The sequence below is a fragment of the Protopterus annectens genome, chromosome 13.part0, assembly GCF_019279795.1.
Source record: "Protopterus annectens isolate FY-2018-M chromosome 13.part0, PAN1.0, whole genome shotgun sequence".
Classification (NCBI taxonomy): domain Eukaryota; kingdom Metazoa; phylum Chordata; order Ceratodontiformes; family Protopteridae; genus Protopterus; species Protopterus annectens.
The window spans coordinates 784,358,010-784,384,553 of record NC_056747.1 but is presented as its reverse complement, the minus strand read 5'-3'; the positions used below and the strand labels follow the sequence as shown (position 1 = coordinate 784,384,553).

Genomic DNA, 26,544 nt, shown 5'->3' with positions numbered 1-26,544 from the left:
TTTCCTAGTTGTCCCCCGAGACTGGGTGGAACATCCAGGATTCTGTTGACAGGAGTGGGAAGGGAAGAGAATGGTATGAAATACCCTCTGGGAATGATGCTTTGTACCCAGGTATCGGATGTTATGCTTGGCCAGGATTCTGGGTACAAAGATAAGCGACCACCCCCCCCCGACTGCCTTCAGTGCCGGACAGGCGGGTTTCCTTTCAGAAGCACTGGGTAGCGCTGACCAGAGAACTGGCCTCTGTCACCCTGCTGTTGGGGACCCCCTGCCGTGCGGGTGGCATCTTCCATTATAACCCCCCTCCCCTCTGCCTCTAGCGGGGTTTCGCCACATGTGTCCTGAAAGGCTCCCTGGGCTTTTCTGAACCACATCTTTCCGCCCTTGGGTAGGGCAGAGTAGGGGTAGAAACTGACGGACGGCAGATCCTTCCCTGTTTATAGAGTTTCCTTTACCTTGGGCCCAAACAGGGACGAGCCATCAAATGGGGCGTTGAAGACTTGAAAGGCTCCGCAAAGGAACAGACGCATCAAGGCTCGTCTACCCAGAGCAATGCCTGAACTTGCGGTCCTACTTAAACCATCAGTAAGACACAAGACGCACGGACGAGTTCACAATCTAAAATTTTATGAAGCATGTCATTGGATATTATAAGATTTATAGATTTAGTTATTATCTGTTATGGAGGTTATGATTTATCTACTCAATTTATTAATGAATTAAATAATAATTATTTAGGTATTAAATTTGATGATACACATATAGTAAAAGTTATTTTTTTAGATATTGCCCTAACTGGGGTGAATGGTAAAAAAATACTAATATACACAGAAAATTTGATCAAATGAACTGGAAAATGTGTGGTAGCAGTTGTCACCCTATCCATACTTTAACAGCTATTCCATATGGTGAATTTGTCAGAATCAAAAGACTTGGCAGCGATGTTAAATTAGCTTTTAATGAAGCTTCGAAAGCAGCTACCATGTTTATTGATAGAGGGTACAATGAATTTAGTGTTATGGATAGTTTTAATGAAGTATTTAAAAAAACTAAAATGATAAAAAAATCGCTAACAAATAGACCTATAATGAACTGGATCAAGATAAATTATTTTTTATAACTAAATACACTAATTTTTCCCCTATTATTAATGGTATAATAAAAAAAATATTGGGATTTTGCAAAAAAGGAAATTATTTCACTTAGGAATGTGGAATTGGTTATATCATATAAAAGAGGTAAAAATATACAAGATTTTTTAGTACATAGTGTGTACAAAGAAAAGAAAAAAATCATGCTAACCAATATTAACGAAAGAGGAACTTTTCCTTGCAATAATTGTTCTATTTGTAAATATATAAACACTGAGATAAAGGAAATCAATGGCAAAAAATTCTCTAATAGAGCAAGGTATTCATGTTCTAGCACAGGAGTTGTTATTTTTTGCTCTTGTAAAAAATATTACATTGGTGAAACTAAGAGAGCTTTATCTTATTGAATAAAAGAACATGTCAGAGATGTAAGAAATAAAAAAATGAGTAGCCCTATTTCAGAACATTTTAATAATGAACATCATGGTAATATGGATTGTATGAAAGTTTCTATATTGGAACATGTACCATTATATTTTAATAATGTTGATTCTCAGAAAAGTGTGTTAAGACAAAAGGAATCACTTCTTATTATGAAGTATAATACCTTATGTCCATATGGACTTGAGTGTAACTGGCAGTTTTATTTGACTGTTATAGCTTTAAATGTTTTGAATTTTTTATGCAATTGATTAATTGTTTAATTGTACTAATTGATTTGACTTATTATATATACTGCTTAGAGTGAGCTTTGTATTTTTTACTCTGTAAAGGCTGTGGCCGAGGCGCTAGAGAAGTTGAACTGTTCATTAAATTTTATGAAAGTAGAGCTGTTACTCACTGGTGTTCTTCAGTCGTTGTTTTATTTTATGATTCCTTAACTGTGTTGTTGCTTGAGTTCACAATCTAGTTTAGGGTAGTGGGCTGGGTGGTAACTGTATGCAACCCTTGCAGCTACCGTACCCTGGAGAGCATCTCCTAGATCCTTCAGATCTCTTTGTAGTCTTGTAAAATGGGTTAAGTAGTTCAGTGATCGAAGGGAAAAAGTTGAACTAAACATGTATTTCTCATATCCATCCATGATCCTGGAATCTCGGTTAGGAGGATGAACAGATGAGGATGTCTCAAACGTTTCCTTCTTAGTGGCTGCCGCCACCACCAGGGCATCAACAGGCACTCCCTTAGTCAAAAAAGACTTGTCCACAGGGCCAGAGATGAACTTATTTTTTCATCCAAGGGACAGGTTCCATGGCCTCCGAAGACTCCCACGCCTTACGAAAGATCAGCTCCATGAGCACATCGTAAGGCGGAGACACCCAAGAGGTGGAAGGTTGAGTCCCGTAAGCCTTCAAAAGCACTGACTCATCCTCAGTAGGGCTTTTGGACTGCCAACCACCCCTCTGATAAAGGATCTTTAATACCTTTGCAAAGGAGATATCCTCAGAGGGGGATTGAGGGGACCCTTCTGACTAATCCAAGTCAGTGTCTGAAGTCAGACTAATGTGGAGTCCAAGTGCCTCCTCTTGTAGTCTCTTCCTGTGTACCTCCTCAGTGGGGGCTTCTGCGGAGATTTCAGAAGAGCAGGGGGCGCCCTGTGGGGCTACATGAGGCTCAGGGACTCTACGCCAGGGTTGACTGGTAGAAGGAGTGGACACAGGCACTTGAGGGGAAAAGGAAGCCAGACCTGATGCTGATTTTCTTTGGAGACAGGACTCCCCTCAAGGCATCAAACGCACCATGACTCAGACGAGAAGGGGTAGACGGATCCAGAGGGACCGCCCAATCCTCCCACACCGAGGCCATTGACTCAGAGCCCAAGGTAGGAGCCAAGCTCATCAGAGCCAAAGCCTTGAGAGGAAGAGTTGGCACCGACAAATCGGTACGACTATCCTCTCCGGACCCGACAGGAGAGTGTCGGCTCCTAGAGTCCCCGGTCAGCGCCCAGTAGATGGAACCAATAACACTGCAGCAGGTCTCTGCTCCACAGGCCGAACCACCATCAGGTTGGCCTCCTCCGGCTCCAAAAGTCCGGTACGGCTCGGAGGAGCAGTGAAGTCCGGGGTAATTGTCTTCAGTTCCGAAGGTGTCAGAGCAGACAATTTCGAAGAGTGCACAGAGGGTGCCGATTGAAGCAGAAGAGATGAGGGAATCTCAGAAACCGACTCCAAAGCTGTGAGCTGGCTCCAAACGGAAGGGACACTGTCCCGAAGGCAGTGGAACAGACAACCCTACATTTTTTTTTAGCCTTTTTAGTTAACTGAGTCACCTGAAGATTTGGATGACTTAGAGGATTTGCTAGGAACATCCTGGTCACCCAGTGCTTCCGAGAAGGGTTGCTGAAGTAAGCCCTTATACAATTTCCTCCTCTTTAAAAAGTACCCTGGAAGAGAAAGTGACAGATGCTACAAGAGTCTTGGAGGTGTAATGCCCCCAGACAACAGACACTGAACGTGCCAGTCAGTGACTGACATTTTTTGTCCACAAGCCGGACATTTTTTGAAGCCAGATTTAGGATGTTGCTTCTCTCTCTCTCTTCAGACACCCTAAATTTAAACAAATAGAAAACACACTAAGCAACTATTAGCTATTGAAATAACTACTGATTAAGAATTTAGTTAAATACAAAGCCAACACTACTAGGCCAACTGCTAACTATAAACACTTCTATGGAAAAAATACAGCCAACACAGGGCACTTAGATATATATCTATACACACACACACGCATACATGTATATATATCTATATATATATATATCTATCTATATATATATATATATATATATATATATATATATATATATATATATATATATATATATCTATATATATATATATATATATATATATATATAGATATATATATATATATATATATATATATATATATATATACACACATACACATATCTATCTATCAATAAAATTAGTCAGAGCAATCTGGAACACTGAGATGTGTGCCGCGGCAAACTAGATCGGAGGTAATTCCAGCAGTGCATCACAGGATAAGGGGCTTGGTCTAGAGCTACTGGTAAACCTTGAGCTTTGCTAACGGCAGTGTCGGAGCAGAGGATCGGCTCCGAACCTATCAGTGAGAATAAACGGCGAGATTCAACAACTTCACATGGCTAGTTAAGATGCACATACCTCTCTGCCATCTCCACTCTATGCCGTCCCAATCACTAACCTTCAAGTCTCAACTACCCAAACTCTAACAATGTTAAAATTCAACAGCCAAATTTATCGTAACCTACAGCAGTACACACCAATACTTAGCACTCAAGAATTAAAAGTGGCTAAAACTGTCACCTAGCCCCCTCAGCTGACGATACAGACCTCTACAAGTCAGAAAATTGTCCAGCTCTTAATACACTTCCAAAACAATTTTACACTCGAGAAAAATCAGTAGTCACAATAACAATCTAATATTGCAGCTGATTCTCTCTATTCAAATAGTGTAGCTAAACAATGGAAGCACATCCCACTACCACTGAAAACCCACTCGGAACAAACATTTAAACTAAAACTTCACCTATGAGATCTGCTCCTGGATATCTCTAGGATAAATGTCACTATAATTTTCAACTTGCCTTATTGTCAAGCTCTGAATTCTATGCCCCCACAACCACTATTAGCAACCTCCAGCCATTTACATATATTTGCAACATTGCTCACCATCCCACCTCTATACGTCTGATACAAGCCTTACCACAGTCATAAGTAATGGTCTTTGAACTTGCTCAGTATCCCACCTCTTAACTACAAGATTTTATGCCCTACCAAACTTTTTTTTTAACACAACCTTTGTATTTTTTACTCAAGATCCATTTTACAAACACACTACCAGTACCTATCTAGTAGATGTAGAAGTATACTTGGCAGTTTCCTTTATTTTACATGAATATAATCGGATTCAGAAATATGTAATTGTTAATTACTGGAGGGCTTTTCATGTATAAAATAATGTCCGTTTAAAATGTAATATACTGGAGATGTTCTCATGGGCCCTCTGCTGAAAAGGATTTTTGACAAAACCCAGTTGGAAAAACCAGAATGAAGTAAAATAAAATTAGTACTTTTGAGTATGAGGGTGAACGTGCAAAATATCAAGAGGCTACAAGACAAAAAAAATAGTATACACGAATTTCCAAATTTACAATCAAGGGTAGACATGCAAGCAACTAAGGTTATGGTACTACATATTGCACAAGTTATGAATTTGCAGCTAAGCTATGACCATCCCAATCAAAAACCAAATCAATTATTTAGTAAAAATAGGGCACAAGGAAGGAGTTTTCCACAAACAAGTACATTTGTGTTGTGAATGTTAAAACTACATACAGGATGTGTAACTATTATGCATATTAAAAGTAAACTAATGAGAATATCTGGAAGCTTCTGGAATAGAAGGCACTTACGTCCATCTCAACAACTAGAGCAGCAAGATCTTCCTTCCACATATTACGTGGAGTTTTCTTTAGCAATGTATCTAATTCTGCAACCTAAAAAGAAAATTAAACATTACAAGGAAACAAATGACAAAAACTTACTACAAAACAAAGGAGCAAGGTCAAATACTTTTGATGTTTCATGCACATTCACTTGTATTTAGCTTTTTTTTTTTTTAAACCAATACCTTATGCACTAGCCAAGTTGTTTGTCACTAGCAAAATAGAGCAGCTAAATTATACACAGACCATTTAACCAATATCTGAAAACTTTTTCTGTACTGGGAAAATGATTCGGAAGTTCCTTCTGAAGCCTTCTCCTCAGTACAGTTGCCCAACATACTAACTCTTGTATTTCAGGATGCGAGAGCCTCCAAAAGTAGCATACATAGGTGCTAGGAAGGTACATCTGGGCACGATGCTTCACAATGGTGCAGTGTGAACTCAAAAAAAGCTTTATTAAAAGATGTAGTCATGTGAACAAAAAACCTGGTACACAATAGTCATGAAAGGATGGCTTTGCATAATCTGTGGCACATAATATTGGATCCCATGTCTCCTTCGTGATAGTTGGACATGGCAGCTAGTTGTACTCCTATAGTAGCCGCAGCTGCCCCTTGATTAAAGGTTTTGGCTAAAAATTCCAGAATTTCAGTTATAGGGGCTTTAAAGGATCAATATGATTGTCAGGCCAACAATAAAATCATTTCCATTTGCTAGCATACATTTTTCCAGTTGTGATCTTATGCGATGAAACTAGAATGTGACGCACTGCTGCGGACATGGCTGGAAGCCTGGCTAAGATGGGAAGTGGAGAAATCAAGCTGTCAAGCTTGAGGGTTTGAATAGAGGGCTGGAGCACTCCTGATTGAGGAGTCAGTATCTGGTACTGGGTCCCACATCCAAGGCTCTTCTTGGAGATGGGGGCCATAGGAGGGGGAACCATATCCAACGAGGCCAGTACACAGCGATGAGAAATAGCCTGCAACTCAACAATTTGGCTTTCTGAAGAATTTTGGGTATGGGGGAAATGCATAAAGTTGTCCCAGGGGCCAATCATGAACAAGTGCATCTCTAGGTGACTCCCCCGGAGGGGAGATTAGGACAAGAATAGCTGCTGCATGTGGCGATAATGGACATGGCAGAGGTGGCAGCAAGGCTGGCCCCATTGTGAAAAATTCGGTTCGCAATCTCCCGTTTCAGGGACCACTTGTGAGGCATAAGATTTGCCCTGCTTAATTTGTCCACTATCGCGTTGGACCTCCCCGGGATATGCTTTGCTATCAGAAAACATTAAGATACTGTCCCATTCCCATACTCAGCCTCTTAACAGAGGGGGTAAGATTTGGTTCTGCTTTGTTGATATACCACAACGGACATATTGCCTGTCTGAATTGCAATCGCACCTTGTGGAAGAGAACTCTGGAATGCCTGCAAGCCAGAAGCACCGCTCTTATCTCTAGGACATTGATATGCAAGTGGTATTAGTGTTCCTGCCAAGTCCCTTGGACAGTGCCCCAGATAATGCCCCCCCCCCCCCAAAATCTGGGAGGCATCCGTAGTCACTGTAGCTACGGGTTGGGGAAGAACAAATGGTCTGTCTATGGTTACCTGCATGGACTGAAGCCACCATCGTAGGTCCTTCTTGCAGGTGTCCGTAATGAGGATCTTGTGTGACATGGGCAACTCCTGCATGGACCATTGAGCAAAGAGTAGCCACAGTAACACTTGTGAAGACATGCCAGAGGGAAGTACAGTTATATACACTAACCATAAATGTAGATGTACCAGTGTATTCACTGTTGAAGTCATCACATTTGGGTTATCTGGCTGCAGTTAGCCCTCAGACGGCCTGAATGCCAGAGTCTTCAAATTTCTGAGCTGGATGCAGTCTCTTCTTCCTTGACATCAGGGGAAACATGCAGCCGATACCATTACATCAGTTTTTCTTGCCCCAGATGTCAGGTGCCCCCACAATAGGAAGCAATTATTTGGTACGGTACACGCCCAGCAAAAAGCAAATACACATGATATAATATATGCCAAACAAGAAGGAAAGGCAGAGTCAAGAGATGTCAGGGGGCTGGAGGGAGGGTAACCAGGACTGCAGCACTGAATACACTCGAACATCTACATTTATGGAAAATGTACACAACTGTACTATGTTCTTCATGTTTCATTGTTGCAGTCATCACATTTGGGGTGATTCTCAAAGCTAAAGGGAATAGAAATTTAAAGAGCATTAGGGCCAGCTATTAATCCCTGCAAGAATGCAGTGGAAAAACAAGCCCTGGATTTAGAAAAGGTAGGCAAGTGGTAATGCTTGGTGAAGGTATATACAGAGCTCCAGTTAGCTTCTAGGACGTCCCTGGTAGGGACCCCTCTCAGAAGTGCCGCAGAGGTAGATGCAGCCCTGGTGGAACCTGATCTTTATTCCCCTCTGGGGTAGGTTTTCCAGGTTCCTATCACGTGATCAAAAATTGTAAATTGCAAACACGTATTGAGTGAACCTGAAACACTGAAATTGCCGTAGGGAATATCTTCCCTTTACTTCAATGAAGTGCAATCACGACCTAGGAATATTTAAGAAGCGGGGGTATGGGGGGGCACGCAGCATTTAGGCATAGTTTATTTGATTTTTTTTATATTTTCAAAATTTCAAATATCGCTCATATGGTGTTATAGAGCTCCAGGTAGCAGCTTCTAGGATGTCCCTGGTAGGGACTCCACTGAAAAAGGCTGCAGAGGTAGATGCAGCCCTGGTGGAACGTGATCACCACCTGTGGGGTAGGTTTTCCATGGTGCTTGTAGCAGAAATGAATGCAATGGACTGTCCATTAGGAAATGCTTTGAAATGGCCTTCCCCTCTGCACCTGCAGCAAAGCCAATCAGCAGTTCAGATTTTCTGAGAGGCTAAGTCCTGTCCAAATGAAATCCAAGTTGTCTGTGCACGTCTAGAAAGTGCAGTATTTGTTCCTTTGTTTTGTGGATTAGGGGAAAAAAGTAGGCAAATTAATGGACTAATTTAGGGCCACACTAGACACCACCTTGGGGAAAAAGGAAGGATTTGTCCTGAGGGAAACCCTGTCCACATGGAAGATAATGAAGGGTTCCACTGCCAAGAGGGCCTGTAATTCAGACACTCTTGCTGAAGTGATGGCTAGAAGGAAGGCTGTTTTCCACAAAAGGAATTTCAACTCTGCTATTGCAGCTGGCTTGGGGGTGGGGGTGGAAGCTCTCTGGCCTCTCTAAGGAATTGTTTTGGCAGGGGGTGAGCAGAGGGGTGGGCTCAGTATTACGCGGTGAAATGGCAGAGGCATGAATTTTAATTGACAAGAAGGATAGCTCTTGTGGAGCATTTCCGTTAAGTACTGAAGAATATGAGGTAAGATGGGCACTCTTGTGTCCATCCCCTGAGGCTGGGCTCCAGGAATAGCATCTTTTCCATTTTTCAACACAGGATTTTCAAGTACTAGGCCTCCTTGCTTCTAGAATGACATTAGCACCTGCTTACTGAGGGATGTTAGAGGAGAGCTCAAGGAATTTGCCAGGCTGCAAGGTTCAGGGTGTGAAGCTGAGGGTGTAGAATCTGGCCTGCCTGCTGGGACAGCAGGGAAGGGATGTGAGGCAGGGCTGGTGCAATCAGTATTACCCTTTGCGTGTCCTGTTTGATCTTTAGTAGAACTTTCGAGAGGAGAGTCAGATGGGGAAGGCAGAGAGGCTTTCCCAGGTAAAGGACAGAGCATCCACTTTTCAAGCTTGACTGTGGGGAGTCCTTAAGCAGAATTTGTCCAATTGGCAGTTCTGAGGTGAGGCAAACAGGTCTACCTCTGGAGCCCCCCATTTGTTCCTCAAAGGCGGAATATTTTGGTTCTAGTTTCCAATCGTGTCCATGAGATTTCTGCTCAAGTCGTCTGCCAGTGACTTTAGTTTGCCTGGCAGGTGCACTTGGTAGCTCAAGGCTGTGTTCCACAGAGCCATGGCTAGTCTGCAGAGGGTACGAGTGGGTTCTCCCCTGCTTGTTTATGTACGACAACTGTGGTATCGTCTGTCTTAACAAATAGTTGTCCTGGAAGAATACGGTCTTTGAAGGCTGACAGAATTCTGTACACCTAACATTTTTTTGATTGATATGCAGGCGCATCTGTTTTGGGATCCATCTGCCCTGAATGCACTGCCCTGTCAAGTGAGTCCCCCCATGCATAGTCTGATGCGTCTGTTATGGTTTGGGTGGCAGGGGGTAGAGTGAAAGGGAGCCCCTTGTGGTAGCAGACATCTGCCCACCAAAGGAACTCTGTCTTTATAAAAGGAATGATAGGAATCATTGATTCCAGGTCCAGAGAATGTTTTTTTTTAGATTTTAGGCTTTTAGATGATAGGCTTTTTAGATACCATTGGAGTTTCCTCATATGCAGTCTTGCATATGGAATTAGGAGAATGCAAGAGGCCATGAACCCCAGGGCTTGCAGATAGCGGAGGTTTTGTGGCCAATAGTTTGAAGTAGGTTGTCAAATAAGCTTGTTTCTCTGGAGTGAGGAAAGCCATCTGGGAAGTTGCGTTCAAGTTTGCTCCCAGGAATATAATCTGTTGGCATGGTACAAGGCGAGATTTCTTTTCGTTGACTGTGTACCCCAGAAGTTTCTTTACGAATGCCGGGTGTTGTAATAGCAAGTCCTGGCTTTCTGCTTGAAACAGACAATTGTCCACGTATGGGTAAATTTGAATATTTCTCTGCCTGCAAAATGCAATGGCTGGAGCTAGACACTGAATACCTTGGGTGCAGTAGATAAGCCAAAGGGAAGTGCAGAGAACTGATAGTGCACGGAGCCTGCCCTGAAGCGTAGGCATTTCCTGCAAGATTCCCTTATTGGGACGTGTAGGTAAGTTTCCTTCAAGTCTAGGGTTGCCAGCCAGGCATCCTTGGCTAGCATGGGAAGAAGCTGTTGCAGAGTTAGCATTTTGAAATGACCAGAAGGGTGTTGAGAATAGAGATGTCCAGGATAGGACGCCAAGAGTGGTCTTAATAAAAACCTTGTCCCCTTTGTTCTGCTGGGACAGGTTAAATAGCCCTGATATTGAGAAGAGAGAGAACCTGCTGTTGGGCCTCCGCCCATTGATTTGGGTGTAGATCTGGTCAACCATTTGGGATTGGTAGTGTATGGAAGTGGAATCTGTATCCTTGGGAAACTGTTCAAAACCCATTTGTCCTGGGTAATGAGTTCCCAGTTTTTTTGCATGCAGGGCGAGCTTTCCTGCTAAGGGAGATGGTAGCTGAGCAGGGCTTGGGAGGGTTAAGGTGAAGTCATTGTGACATTTTTCCGCGGGGGGTGGGGGGTGGCTTGATACTCCATGCTTTAGAAGTGGGAGCCCCCTACTGTTTAGGTCTGTGCGTAGCCTGAGACTGTAGCCTAGGTGGTCTGCTGCTCCTGGGTTCGGACTGAATGCCTAGAAGGGACTGGAAAGGACCAGTTCTTTGAAGGCCAATGCCTACTGAATCTGAGAGGCTCCACCTGTAGAAAACCTTTAACAGTTTGCATAGATTTAGTTTTTTCCTCCATCCTTTTGGGGACTTCTGCTCTGTTGACAAAAAGGCAGTCTTGGTTTAAGGGAGCATCCAGTAGTTTAGCTTTTACATGATTTGGCAAGTTTTGTTCCTTAAGCCAGGCATGCCTTCTAATTACAGACCCAGTGACAGCAGCCCTGCAAGATGCTTCTAAAGCGTCAAAACCACATTACAAAGTATGTTTACCAACTTGTTCTGTACAATACATTAAATCCTGTAATTCTTTGTGTTCAGCAGAGTCAGGAATTATCATTTTCTGTTTAAGTAGCCCCATAACATGCTGCTGATACTTTAACATATGAAACTGGCAATTTAAAGCCCTAATGGCCAAAGTAGCAGGTGTATACCTTCCTATCCCATCTGTCTAAGGCTCTAGAATCCCTACCAGAAGGGGTAGGATTTTTGGCAGCAGTAGTCTTAAATGCTTTATGGTCCTTGGGAAATTGTCTCTGGATCCACAGAAGGATTCTTGAAGAGGAACTTGCGAGTCCGGTACTCTTAATACCGGTCAGGTTTTCTTGGAGCTGGAGGTAAAGTGTCTGGGGTAAGGCTAGATTTCAAGAAAGCATCTACAATGTCCAGAACAGGGGGGATAGCTAAAGACCTGTGTTGCGGTAGCAGTAGAAAAAATTCCCCAAGTCTCTTTTTGGACTTGAGTAATCCTGGCTTTCCGAGCAGAAATGCTCCAAGAGTGTGCAAGGTTTCACAGTAAGAAAAATCCTCTGGAGGGGAAGCAGAGGGAATGGAATCCTCTACATTAGAATCCTCAAGTAGATAAAGGCAAAATCTGGTAATCAGAAGGAGCAGAAATTAGATTCCTGATCAGAAGAATCAGAAAATCAGTTCTAAGTTTCAGAGGGGGAATCCTGGCTTCCCCCAATTAAGTTAATAAGGTCTTCAGCCATTCTAAGCATTTTTTGGGGGCATACGTCACTGCGGCAGCGGTGCTGCATTAGCATTGTCGCCTCACAGTAAGACGTTGTCCTGTTAGATTCTCAGCTAAAGCGTCTGTGTGGAGACGTGCGTGAATGGGCGTACCTTCGTTGAAGGTTGTGCGTCAAGGCCAGCAACTCAGCATGTAAAAAAATCTACTGCCAAACATTAGTGGACTGTATTTCCACTGTGGCGACCCCTAACCAGGAAAAGCCGAAAGACAACAAAACATGGGCCTGAGCCTGTGGTTTGGTAGTCTGTTTTCTAGGCATGGTGTGAGTTTTTGGCCTGGAAGAAAACGATGGTGTCTGTTTAATATGAATGTCTGCAGGCCTGAATACACCCTCAGAAACCAGTGCCTGCACAGTGGCTCCAGACCCATCCAAGGTAGAGACATCCGCAGGTTCCACTCGTAATGGGATTCAGTAGAGGCCTGCGAATCAGAAGTAGCAGGTATCAAGGGCTGCGAAAGTGCCTCACTGAGTACCGGCAGACTTGTGACTAGTTTAACGGAAGCGTTGTCAGTTTTGACCTATGCTGTCTTTACCCTTACGTTATTTCAGAGGATCGGTAGTTGATGGCTTGACAAAGCCATTTCAAAGTACACAGAACGAGTATGAAAGTAATTAGCTGCAAAAATAGCCCAACAATGAATAGTTTAGGCATTGAACAAGGCACAAAACCAATGAGGGACATCGTGGTCTGGGCCTAAACAGGGGATGCAGTAAGAATGAAAATCTCTGAGCTGCTTTTCACAGGTAAGAATTAACTTTTACTGACATCAGTTAGAGCAAGAAAAAGGACCCCCAACTGGGTACTTAGCTTTTTTGAAGACTCCGGTCTGAAACTCGAAAATTTCAGGAGTCGGCCGACCAGCACTAACTGCTTCTGCTCCGGGCACTGCACGGCAAAAGACTGGTGTAATGGTGTCGGCTGCATGTTTTATACTAGACAACCTGGACATAAAGAAAGAAGTGACAGCATCCGACGCAGAAATCCAAAGACTCTGGTATTCAGGCCGGCTGAGGGCTAAATGCAGGCAGATAACCCAAATGTGATGACTGCAACAGTGAAACAAGATCATCAAATGTTATTGCAGCTGCCATTGAACCCAGTACCTTGAGAACAAGCGTTGCCTGTACTACTTCACGAGCAAGATAGATATTTGATGGTACAATGTTAGTACCCTTTCGTGAGGCAGCTTTGCTACCATGTCTCTTGTGTTCAAGTCTGCTGCTATAAAGATAATACGCTGTGAAAGCAACAAGGTAGATTTTTCTAAATCCAGGACAGAAATTTCACATCACAGTTGCAGCTGGCTTGAAGGGAGGCAGAGCCAAAGTTTGAAGCACCCTAGACAGATTCCATGGGTTGCTTAATGGGAGGTATAGAATGAAAAATCCCCTTCAAGGTCTAACACAGACGAGAAGATAATAGGAATTCCGCCTGAACCATCATGGAAATAGGAGATGGCAGCTAGATGCACCCAAATCGTGGATGCAGAAGCCCTATTAAGGAAAAGCTCGGTCAGGTATTGAAGAACTGTAGCTAATGGAACAGAAACAGGATCCAGAGACAGCTCTTGTGCCCACAAGGAAAACAGTTTACACTTCTTTTGTTTCCTGTAGGAGGTTTATGGGAGGCCAAAATAACATTCCGTACCGGAGAGAGTGTGATTCAAGCCTGCCTACTAACAGAAGTGGAGCAACTAAGCTGTCAGTTTGAGCGTGGTCAGATTTGGAGACTACAACCCTTGAGGGTGAGAAATGAGATCCTGACGGAAGTCCAGGATCCAAGGAGGTCAGAGCAGGTGTCGCTGAAGGAAGGGGAACCAAACCTGTCTAGGCCAGAACGGAGCAATGAGAATCATTCTGCTTCTCAACAGAGCAGCTTTCCTTGAGACCAAAGGTATCAAGGGGGTGGTTAGATAAGCATACAGGAGACCCAAGGGCCAATCGTGAGTCACAGCATCTCTCAGGGACTCCCCCTGCGGAGGAAAGAGAGCAAAGTAGCTGCGGCACTTCGTACTGGAGGGGGAGACAAATGCTGCTGCACTTCATATTGGACGGGAGGCAAACAGATCGCAGCAAGGCCGGCCCCAGCGGCTGAAAATGTCCTCCACCACTCTCTGGTTGAGAGACTACGCGTGAGGAAACAGGATGCATCTACTCAGCCTGTCCACAATCATGTTGGAACTTCCCGGGATGTGTGCAGCAGTCAAACTGTTGGAAGCTATCGCCCACTGCCAAATTCTCATAGCTTAGCATTAAAGGGAGCAAGATCACGTCCCTCCCTGCTTGTTGATGCACCAGACGTTGTTGAACTTGTTAGCAATCGGTCCGAGAGGAAGAGGAGGATGGAGAGCTTGTAACACCAGTAACAGCTCTGAGCTCTAGAACGTTGATGTGCAAGTCTACCTCTAGAGGAGACCACGTGCTTTGAATAGATTTTCCCTGAAAGTGGCCTCCCCATCCTATCAGGGAAGCGCCCGTAGTCACCGTGGCATTGGGCTGAAGAGGTTGAAAAGGGCGACACCAAAGACTTTCGTCCATTGTCATCCACCAGAGAAGATCCTGTTTGCAGAGATTGGTGATGAGGATTAGTGCGTTCAAATGATTGTGTATCCATTGAGTTTGAAAAAGCCACGGTAACAGGCGCATATGAAGTCTGGCCAACAGAACAATGGGAATGACTGCCGCCATGGAACCCATAGCCTGCAGAACTTACCTTGCAGACACTTTCTTGGGGTAGAGTATCACTTGCACTTGTGTTCTCAGTCTTAAGAGCCTGTGATGAGGAAGAGATTAGTGCTGAACATAGCCCCTATGAATTCCAGTTGTGAGGGCTGAAGGTTTGATTTTTCCCAATTGATAGTAATACCCAGAGACTCCGCCAGAGACAGTGTAGCAAAGGGCCATGGTCAGTAGATGCTCGGTGAGGGCGGACAGGAGCCAATCGCCAGATAAGGAAACACCTGGAATCCGTGAAGTCTCATGTGAGCTGTCACCACTGCTAGACATTTCGTGAACACTCTAGGGGCCGTCGAGAGACCGAAAAGCAAGGCTCTGAACTGAAAATGATTGGCTCCCAGCGAGAAGTGCAAAAGTCTCCTGGAGCGTTTGTCCATTTTGATGTGGCAATACACATCCCAGAAATCTAGAGGGCACATCCACACACCCTCCGGAAGGCATGGAAGGATGGATTGAATAGTGATCATGTGGAACTTGGTCTGTATGACTGACTCGTTCTAACGACTGAGATCCAGGATGGGCCTCCAGTCCCCAGTCTTTTTTGGCATCAAAAAAAGTCTGGAGAGAACCCTAATCCACATTGATCTGAGGGGACCTTTTGTATGACTCGCTTTAGAAGCTTCTTGATTTCGGAAGCTGCCTCCTCCCTTAGACTGGATAGTATGTCGGGAATGGAGAATTGAGGTCTTGGAAAGGATTGGAGGGGAATCTGATAGCCTCTGTTGATAATTCTCTGCACCCATTGATAGTCGGTAATGGAGGACCAGGCTGTTCAGCGCAGAGAAAAAGGGGTCTAAACGGGGACGCTTCTTTTCCTTGACTGGAGGGGTTGAGACCTCCGCAGAAATAGCCTCAGAGAAAGGAGAGGAAAGCAATCCTTTCAGAATCAAATTTGTTGCGCCGTTCATTCAACATCCGTTGACTAAAACTTGCACAAATATCACATGGGGGAGTCGCAGAAAGGTGTGAAACGCCCAAACGCATTTAAAATGCAAGTCGCTGTTCGGAAATTTGCCACTGCACGACATACAGTGTTTAAAACCTGAAGTACCCTTTTTCTCTGACATACTAGCACTCACTCAGACAAAAGGAAAGAGGGAGAGAAAGGCAAGACTATCAGCAATGGTATGAAGAGTTACCACGACAGTGGTATAATGTAAGGAAAGGCAAGAAAATACCAACAATGGTAAGAAAAGGAATATCTGTGGGTAGAGCTAGACTATGAGAAAGACACTAGTAAAAAAATTATTGGAGAAACACACAATTTATATAAAACAAAACTACTTAGCTGAAGAGCTCGGTAAAAACGCTGCTATATGGCTGTGCGGCAAACGAGATCTGGGGTATGGGATGAAGGGCATTGGGGGGTAGTAGCGTGTCTCGAGAGTTTGGTGTACACTAGCTTGGTAGTTGGCAGACTCGGTTCTGAGGGTTTGGAACCGTACCCCATCAGTGAGGAATGGAAGAATATTAACAACTTCAGATAGAACCTTAAGTAAACTCCGGATCCGGCTTGGTCTGGGAGGACTTCTTGGATGACTTCTCTAGCAACCTTTGAATTTCTAGGGTTGCCTGATCCCTTTGACCGAGAGGTATGTCTGGAATGATATTGGAGAGGTGGAAAAGAGAAATGAATGTTATCCCCTGGATATGATAGACAGTACCCATTTTTGAGTGATATTCAGCCAAGCTTTTGGGTACAGTGATAAATCTCCCGACTCCAGAGGTGGACAGGCAGGCCTCCTTTCAGGACTGCTAGAAGGGCCTGCCAGAGAACATATCTGTTGGCCTGATTCTGCAGACTCCCTCTGCAAGGAAGGCGGCATCTGCCTATGAGGGGAAAATTCACCATGTACATCCAGTGAAGCTCTTTGTGACTCCCGGAACCACATTTTTCTGCCCTTCTGACCTTTGGGATAAGGTCTGGTAGGGATGGAGAAATGTACAGTTTTGTACCTACCATAAATGTAGATGTTCGAAGATCCACATTGCTGCAGTCATAACCTGTGGGTAGTCCGCTGTCCTCGGTCGGCCCGAATACCAAAGTGTTAGGCTGGCGTCGGTCATGGTCGCTCAGATCTGACGTCAGTACGCCGTGGTACTAAAGCGCATGACCGACGCCATATCCTCAGTCTTTCTTGCCCCAGATGTCAGAAGGCCTTAAAAAGAAAGGCCATAGCCAAAAAAGGAAAAACACCCAACCACCCATGTAGAAACAATATTTACAACACAAACCACACAACCACCCCAAACTACAGAGGGGAAGGAGGGAGGGTAAATTGGACTGCAGCAATGTGGATCTTCGAACATCTACATTTATGGCAGGTACAAAACTGTACTATGTTCTTCATCTCACATTGCTGCAGTCATAACCTGTGGGTAGAATCCCAAAGCAAAGGTAAAGGGAGGTTGGCAAAATCATAAAGCATTGGGAGCTGCTAACATGCCCTGTAAAACTGCAGTGGCAAACCCAGCCCTAGATTTGGAATAAAGAGGGAGATGGTAATGTTTAGAAAAAGTGTGCACTGAACTCCAAGTAGCTGCCTCCAAAATATCTTTAGTAGCTACTCCCCTTAAAAAAGCAGTAGAAGTGGCAGTCGCCCTAGTGGAATGAGGTCTGATTCCAGCCGGAACCTCCTTACCATGATGAGAATAACAAAAAGCAATACAATGGCCAATCCACTTAGAAATAGTTTTGAAACAGGTTTCCCCTGAGAACCCAAAGCAAAAGAAATAAACAACTGTTGAGACTGCCTGAACCCTTTGGTTCTGCTCAAGTAATAACGCAACTGCCTGTGAATATCCAAAGAGTGCAAAATTTTCCCCCCTTTATTTTGGGGATCAGCAAAAAATGTAGGCAAATGAATAGATTGGTTTAATGCCACATTAGAAACAACCATAGGCATAAAAGTAGGATTAGTACGCAGGGAGACCCTATCCTTATGAAATATCAAGAAGGGTTCAACTGCCATTAGAGCCTGTAATTCAGATACCCTTCTAGCAGACGTAATGGCCAACAAAAAAGCAGTCTTCCAAGACAAAAACTTCAACTCCATAGTAGCTGCAGGTTCAAAAGGAGGTAAAGTGAGCTTTTCCAACACAAAATTGAGATCCCAGGAAGGAGTAGGAGCTCTATGTGGGGGTCTTATGTTTTTTGCCCCTCTAAGAAATTGCTTAAACAAAGGGTGAGAGAATAAAGGAGGGTCACAGTCATAGTGAGCAGAAATGGGTGCAGCATGAACTTTTACAGAGGAGAAAGACAAACCCTTGTCTAATAATTCTGTAAGATACTGAAGTGAAACACTCAAATTAGGCACAGAGACATCAAAGCTCTTTGTTTTGCACCAAAGAAAAAATCTCCTCCATTTATCAGCATAAACTTTCCTGGTACTAGGCCGTCTGGCCTCCAAAATGACATTCAAAACTTGTTGAGGAAGCTGCGACCCCCAAGGTCTAAAACAGAATATGCCAAGCTGTCAGATGCAGGGACTGTATCCTGACATTGCGAAAATGATTGCTTGCCTGGGACAAAAGGTGTGGAACTGATGGCAAAGGCCAAGGAGGCTCCCGTACTAAACTCTTCAGCAGAGGGTACCAGTGCTGACGTGGCCAATCTGGAGCTATTAGTATCATGCAAGGCTTGTCCTATCTGACCTTCAAGAGCACCTTGGGAAGAAGAGGCAAAGGAGGAAAGGCACAGACGTGAAGGTTGTTCCAACTGAATGATAGAGCATCCACTTTCCAAGCTTTTGGGTGAAACAGCTTTGTGCAAAACTTTGGCAGTTGGAAATTTAGTGGAGAAGCGAACAGATCTATGTCTGGAGTTCCCCAAGCCACCGTCAATTGTTGAAATACATGAGGATCCAATTTCCACTCGTGGGGATCCACCATCTGTCTGCTCAAAACATCTGCTAAGGAGTTCTGTGCTCCCGGCAGAAACCTTGCCTGAAGAGTGAGGTGCAAACTGAGAGCAGTCTCCCACAAAATCAAAGCTTGTCTGCAAAGAGGGTACGAATGGGTTCCCTCTTGCTTGTTGATGTACCACATGACTGTTGTGTTGTCTGTTTGAATCAACACCTGTCCTGGTTGAAGTAGATCCTTGAAGGCCATCAGGGCAAATTGGACTGCTAACATCTCCATGTTGATATGCAAATGTTGTAGTCTGGGAGGCCACGTGTCTTGAACCCATTTCCCATTGAAGTGTGCTCCCCAAGCCATGTCTGAGGCATCTGTCGTTAAGATCTGACTCGCCTCTGGTCGGATCACAGAGTCCCTTGTTTAGGTGACATTCCTGAGCCCACCACAAGAATTCCCTTTGGATGCAAGGTATTATCTGAATGACAGTGTCCAAATCGTGGCAGTGTTGAGTCCATACATTTTGAGATACCATTGTAGCTTCCTCATATGCAGTTTGGCATTGGGAAGCACCAGAATACAAGATGCCATGAACCCCAAGGCCTGAAGGACTGTCCTTGCAGTCAGCCTGGACCGTAGAGATAATTGCTGGAAGTAAAGGGCAAGATTTCTTTGTTTGTCCGGGGTCAAAAACGCCATCTGAGAGGCTGTGTTCAGTCTCACACCCAGAAAGCACATGTCCTGAGAGGGTACTAGACTGGACTTTGTTTCGTTCACAGAATACCCTAGGCACCTTAACACTGTCATAACATACTGAAAATGGAGAAGTAACTTGACTTTGTCTTGAGCAAGAATCAGGCAATCGTCCAAATAAGGATAAATTTGTATTCCCCTTAGTCTTAAGAAGGCTATCACCGGAGCCAGGACTTTTGTGAACACCCTGGGCGCAGTAGATAAGCCAAAGGGCAATGCAGAGAACTGATAATGAAAAGTGCCAGCCCGAAAACGCAGGAACCTACTGCAGCAGGGCCTGATAGGAATGTGAAGATAAGCATCTTTGAGATCCAGAGTTACCATCCAGTGATCTTGCCTAGCAGAGGCAGAAGCTGTTGCAAAGTTAACATCTTGAATTTGGGAATGTCCAGGTATGTGTTGAGAATAGACAAGTCCAGAATTGGCCTCCAAGTGTTTCCTTTCTTTGGTACCAAAAACAGGTGAGAATAAAATCCTAGGCCCACCTCTGACAGAGGGACCCCCTGGATAGCCCCCATTTTTAAAAGTAAAGAAATCTGTTTGTGAGCCTCCAACTTTTGCTGAGGGGGAACGTCTGGCATGCCTTTGAAAGGAGGCAAGGTGTGAAAATAAAACTTGTAGCCTCGGTCTATAATGTCCAACACCCATTTGTCCTGGGTGACTAAAAGCCAATTTTGCTTGAAAAGTGCCAACTTTCCTCCCAGAGGAGCTGCCGGACAGGAGGGATCTGGCAGCTGGAGATACAGGTCATTGGGTCTGTTTACGAAAAGGCTGACCCCTGCCCTCACCTGAAGATTGTGCAGGGGAACTCCACGTCCTAGGCCTGAAAGAACCCTGAGCATGAGCTCTGCCCCTACCACGTCTAGATCTGCCCCTAGACTGTAAATCAGAAGGAGGATAAGCCCATCCCTTAGTAGGCCAATTTCTGCTAAACTTAGGGGGCTGCACCTGTAAAAAATCCTTAACTGTCTGCATAGACTTAGCTTTGTCTTCCATTTTCTTCAAAACTGATTCCACAGGAGAACCAAACAGAACTTCAGATTGAAGGGGAGCATCCAAAATTCGAGCTTTAACATGCTCTGACAAGTTCTGATCCTTAAGCCAGGCGTGCCTATGAATAACTGATCCAGTGGCAGCCACCCTGGAAGAAGCCTGAAGAGCATCAAAACCACACTGCAAAGAATGCTTACCCACCTGATCAGAGGCATGAACTAAATCCTGCAATTCCTTACACTCTATGCCCTCTGCCAAAGCATCTACCTTAGATTTTAACTGACTTAGGAGAAAATTCTGGTACTTCAGCATATGAAACTGGCAATTCAAAGCCCTCATTGCTAGAGTGGAAGAGGTATACACTTTTTTACCCCACCTATCCAAAGCTCTAGAATCTTTATCCATAGGAACTGGATTCTTTACAACAGAAGCCCTGACACCCTTAGGTCCCTGGCTAAGTTTCCGGGTCAGCTCTTGGGCTTTTATACAAATATTTATGAGCCTCTGGCACTCTAATACCTGTCTGGCTTGACCGGGGCAGGAGGCAAAGAATCAGGATTAAGGGAAGCTTCAGAGAAAACATCCTGAACAACATCCAAAACAGGGGGTATAGCCAAGGGCCTATGCTGTGGTAAAAACAAAAATTCCCTAAGTCTCTTTCGAGAATCTGAGATATCCTGACCTACCCACTTAAAATGCTCCCTCATGGAATGCAGGGTTTCAGAAAAAGAAAAATCCTCTGGAGGGGAAGCAGAAGGACTAGAATCCTCTGCATCTGAATCAGAATAAGGAGGAAAATCCTGAATGTCTTCAGCCGAAGACTCAGAGTAATCTGAGGAATGCTCCAATCCTTCCACCTCTGGCTCCACCCTAGGCCTCTTATCTGGAGGGGGCATAGAACCCCTGATTAAGGAAATCAAATCCTCTGCCATTTTCAGCATATGCTTTTTAGGTACAGAACCTGCACAACTAGGGCTGACGCCAGAGGAAGACAAACTAGGCCTGACCTTGGAAGGTACCTTAGAGACAGAAGTAGAAGGCCTAACCACCTTATGCAAAGAAGGGACTACAGAGACCTGAGAGGCCCCCTCAGCCTGACCCGACTCCTGAGAGGCCACATCCTGCAAAATTAAAGGCTCCCCCTGAGACTCAGGTGAAACCTCGGCTGGATCCACAGATTCCACCGTAGTTTCTAAAGAACCGGCGTCCGTAACGGACGACTCATCCTGCTTGGGCTTTAACGATTTTTCCTTACGCTTCTTAGCGGTAGCGGGCGTCGGAGGATCTGACGGCATATTGTAGTTACACCGCTTACCGAAGACAAGCCTAGCACAATCTAACCTGCGTTTAATGGTGCGCTTATTAAATCTAGCACAAAAGCGACACCCGACTACGTCGTGCTCAGGCCCCAAGCAAGGAATACAGAGAGAGTGGTAATCCCTATGAGGTATCTGTTTTCCACAAGAAATACAATTATTCACTTTTTCTGACATCCGGATTTAACTGAGGCAAGAAAAGACAAAAATATTCCCCAACGGGGTACTTAGCCCAACTTGGTCTTCGGTCTGAAACTCAGAATACGAAAATTTCAGGACGCCGAACGGCACTTGCAAACGCTGCTTCTGACCATGCGGCAAGAAAGACTGAGGATATGGCGTCGGTCATGCGCTTTAGTACCACGGCGTACTGACGTCAGATCTGAGCGACCATGACCGACGCCAGCCTAACACTTTGGTATTCGGGCCGACCGAGTTCAGCGGACTACCCACAGGTTATGACTGCAGCAATGTGAGATGAAGAACATCGTACTCCCATGGCAGAGTTTTACCTTCTTATATGCACCTGGTAAAAGAGTCTTAGTTTTGGCCCGAACAAAGACAAGCTGTCAAAAGGGTTGTTGATAAAGGAAGACTTGAAGGGCTCAGCAAACTCAAAGATGCATCCAGGAATTCCTCCTCCGCTATTCCTGTGCCTATTGCCCTACTTGCTCCATTGGCTGTATAGGAAAATGAGGTGCATGGAGGAGTTTACTACAGAGTTTAAGGTCGCAAGCTGAGAGTTTACCTTGTCTGGCACCCCCGCAGCTGAAGTACCCTGGAAAGCATCTCCTAGCTCCTTGAGAAGATCCCTCTGAAGTAGAGTAAAGTGGGTAAAGTAATTCAGCGACCCAACAGCAAAGGCTGCTGAATAAAGCATACGCTTCCCGTATCTGTCCAACATTCGAGACTCCTTATTTGGCGGATGGACAGATGAGGTTTCTGCCAATTCCATATTGGTGGCTGCCACATCTAATGAGACACCTTTATTCAGAAATTTCTGTCATCTAGAACTTTAATTTCTTGGGCCTACTTGGAACGAGTTCCACAGATTCTGGAGAGCCCAACACCTTTCGACTGACTGCACCAAGGAGCTGGATGAAAGGTGGAGATACCCAAGAGGTGGAGGGTCGAGATCCATATGCCTCCAGCTATACAGACATCTTCAGAAGGGCAGAGGGGTCTGCCAGCCACCTCTCTGCTTCAGGATCCTCTTAAAAGTCCTTTTCTGAGGGACCTCCTCAGAGGAATACTCTGGGGGAGGCTTCGGACAAGAGTGGGTCACCCAATGGGGTGTCCTGGGGCATTGGTTCTCTACACTTGGGCTGGAGGGATGGTGTAGAGGTAGACACTGGTCCTTCTGGGGGGAAGTAACTGGAGCCGAGGGTGTAGCAGTCAGAGGGGACAGCACACTCCACCTCAAAGGCATCATGATCCTGGCCTGAGAGCCTACACCTCCAAGGAACTGGGAAATCTCCCCCACACCAAGGAGGACGGCTCCAAACTCACCTGTGCCTAAGCCATGAGAGAAGAGTCTGATCTGACAAGGGTCCAATCAGACTCTCCTCCTCAAAGAAGATGGAGTGTCAACTCCTAAATACCTTGATAGACGGCAACATCGAAGAGAGGAGTGGAAGTTGGGACAAACTCCAGCTGTGGTTTTTGGACCTGACTGTTCCACCACAATGACCTCCAGGCACTCTGGCTCCGAACCTGGAGAAACAGAAGACAAATCTGGTACGGTTGTCTGCTCCCTTTTGGGCTGAGCTCGAAGGAATTTTTGCTAAGGCCAGTGTCCAAAGTAACCTCGACCACCCACTCCACATAGTCCGAGGGACTCCTGGAGGACTGAGAGGAAAGGGTGGAGGATTTATGGCTACCAGCCAATGACTGCAGAAGGGGTGACTGACATCAAACAGACCGGTTCCAAAGACTGAACGGCTCCTTTTTTGGCTCTGAATTGGCTCCAACAAAGCTAGTGGGGCCGATGGATACAGACTTCTTGGACCAGACCTTTGGATCCAAACAATGTTTCTTTGGTTTCTTAAGCTCAGAAACCGAAGTCAAAGAAGCAAATTAGTTTTTTTTTTTGGTGGACTTAAAAGGATTTAGAGGCTTCATTCCCTTTGATGGCCACATCAAAAGGTCCCAATAATAAACCCGACAATAAGCTTGTGCGTTTCTGCAGGACCCTGGAGCTGAAACCGTGGCAGATAGAACAGGAACCCTGCAGGTGAACGGCACCTAAACAGTAAACACAAGTAGTGTGGCCATCAGAGACATCGTGTGCAAGAATCACTTCTTAAATCCAAATGGTTTTACTTCCTTTGCAGAATCTTTAGACATGCTGAGGATTAGTCAACAACCAACAAGTAGTAAGAAAAAGAACCCTCAACAAAAGGTGTAGCCATAACAGTACAGTAAGGTGCACGCACAAAAAAAAATATACAAATCAGAAGTAGAAGTGGATTTTTTTTTTTTTTTTTTTTAAATATATAGGGGGAAAGAAAAAAACTAGAGAAGTCTAACTTAATCTCCTCTAGCCCAAGGAGGCGTCTCTAACTTAACCAAAACCTAAGGGAAAGGGAAGTAAAAAGGGGAAGAGACAAAAGTTTTTACTCCAAGAAGATGGACTAAATATAAACAAATATCAAAGACTTGGCCTGAGCCAGTGAAAAGCAATCCCGAACCAGCAAGCGGCAAACAAGATCTGAGTAACTGTCGCTGGGCATCATGGGATAGGGTATAGCCTCAAGCTAGTAAAAGCTCTCAAGCTTTAGTATGCAGCAGAGTTGGAACAGATGCTCGATTCCAAACCATCAAGAATGAAGGTGACCTAGGACAACATAAAATCTGGGAACAATCCCAAGCATGTAGGGGTAAACTGAGTAGCCTCAGGGGGGGAAAAAAAAAAGGCAAAATTATGAAGGCCAAGCCTTAAAGCAACAAGTTGACCAAAGGATGTCTGAATCCTTGAGAGATGGCAAAATGGCCTTACCTAGATGGGTCTTGCATTCAAATATGGTCTGCTACAATCCAGCAGTCTGCTGCCCATCTCCACTCAGATAACACATGTTGATGCAAGAGGTGTAATTGTGTTCTGTGCTGTTGCAGCACAATTATTTCTGATCCACCATTTTCCCCAACCACCAAGTAAATACACCTCTAGTAAGAAAAGTTAAACATACAAGTGCATACGTAACCAAAACTCCAAGAGGCTGGATGGCATGCTCAAAGATAGGGGTGTGACGATGTTAGGTACTGCCAACTATGCCAGGAGAAAGTACAGTTGTGTACACTTACCATAAATGTAGATGTTAAGAGTGTATTCACTGTTGCAGTCATTACATTTGGGTAATCTGCTGGCAGGCTGCCCTCAGTCAACCTGAATTCCAAAGTCTTGGGTCCTGCGTCGGTTGCTGTCTTCTCTTCCATGACGTCAGATCGTCAGGATTAAAAAACATGCAGCCGATGCCATTTTCTTAAGTTTTTCTTGCCCCCGATGTCAGGTGCCCCCAAAATTAGCCAATTTATACATATATAATATGCATGCATCAATATAAACTTTACCTTCATCTACAAGCAAATACACCACATAGGTTGTAGACGATAGAGAAGGAAAGATAAATTTCAGAATGACAGGGGGCTGGAGGGAGGGTAACCTGGACTGCAACAGTGAATACACGTGAACATCTACATTTATGGTAAGTGTACACAACTGTACTATGGTTCTTCGCGTTTCACTGTTGCAGCCATTACAGTTGGGTAGAATCCCAAAGCTATGGTTGGGGGGCTGGAGATAAACAGCATTAGGTGCGGCTATAATGCTCTGCAGTACTACAGTGGCAAATCCTGCCCTGGACTTAAGAGTAAGAGGCAAATGGTAATGCTTTGCAAATGTGTGAACAAACTCCAAGTAGCAGCCTCTAGAATGTTTCTGGTTGGGACTCCTCTCAGAAAGGCTGCTGAAGTAGCAGCACCTCTGGTGGAATGAGACCTAATGCCCTTGGGCACAGGTTTATATAGTGTAAGTAGCAAACACAGATGCAGTGGCTGATCCACTTAGAAATTGTCTGCTTTGAAATAGCTTTTCCTTCTGATCCTGCAGCATATGACGCTAGTAAATGCTCAGTTTTTCTTAGAGCTTTAGTCCTGCTCAAGTAGAATCTCAGCTGTCTGTGTACGTCCAAGGAATGTAAAATTCTCTCCCCCTTGTTCTGCGGATTTGGATAGAAAGTTGGCAGATGAATTGTTTGGTTATTGGCCACACTGGAAACCACCTTAGGCATAAAAGTAGGATTTGTCCTCAAGACACCCTGTCCGGGTAAAATGAGATAAAAGGCTTACAGCTATGAGGGCCTGTAGCTCTGAAACTCTTCTTGCTGAAGTGATTGCTAGCAGTAGAGCTGTTTTCCATAAGAACTTAAGATCAGTGGTAGCAGCTGGTCCATATGGAGGCAGAGTGAGCTTTTCCAACAAATAATTGAGGTCCCATGCAGGTAATAAGATACTGCTTTAGTAAAGGATGAGAAGATTGGTGGCTGTGTATTGTAATGAGCCGAAATGGCAGAGGCATGGATATTTTTTGATGAGAAAGATAGGACTTTGTCAAGCATCTCAGTTAAGTATTGTAATATCTCAGGAATATTTGGTTCTGCTGCATCAGTTCATTGTGCTTGATTCCAAGCACAGAATCTCTTCCATTTGTCAGCATAAGATTTTCTAGTACTAGGCCTTCTGGCTTCCAAAATGACATCCATCACAGCTTTACTGAGAGGTGTTGTTTGTATGACTACATGATTAACCATGCTGCCAGGTCTGTAGCTGATTGTGCAGGATCTGT

At 44.6% G+C, this 26,544-nt stretch overlaps 1 protein-coding gene across 2 annotated transcripts in view; it reads right to left on the bottom strand.

Moving 5' to 3' along the window:
- LOC122787663 (DNA topoisomerase 2-alpha-like) overlaps positions 1 to 26,544 on the bottom strand; it is a 1,447,528-nt gene that overhangs the window by 290,585 nt on the left and 1,130,399 nt on the right. For both annotated transcript variants that reach the window (XM_044054499.1, XM_044054498.1), the window contains exon 27: positions 5,509 to 5,592. In XM_044054499.1, coding sequence (XP_043910434.1) covers positions 5,509 to 5,592 — 84 coding nt within the window. The remainder of the gene's footprint in view (positions 1 to 5,508; positions 5,593 to 26,544) is intronic.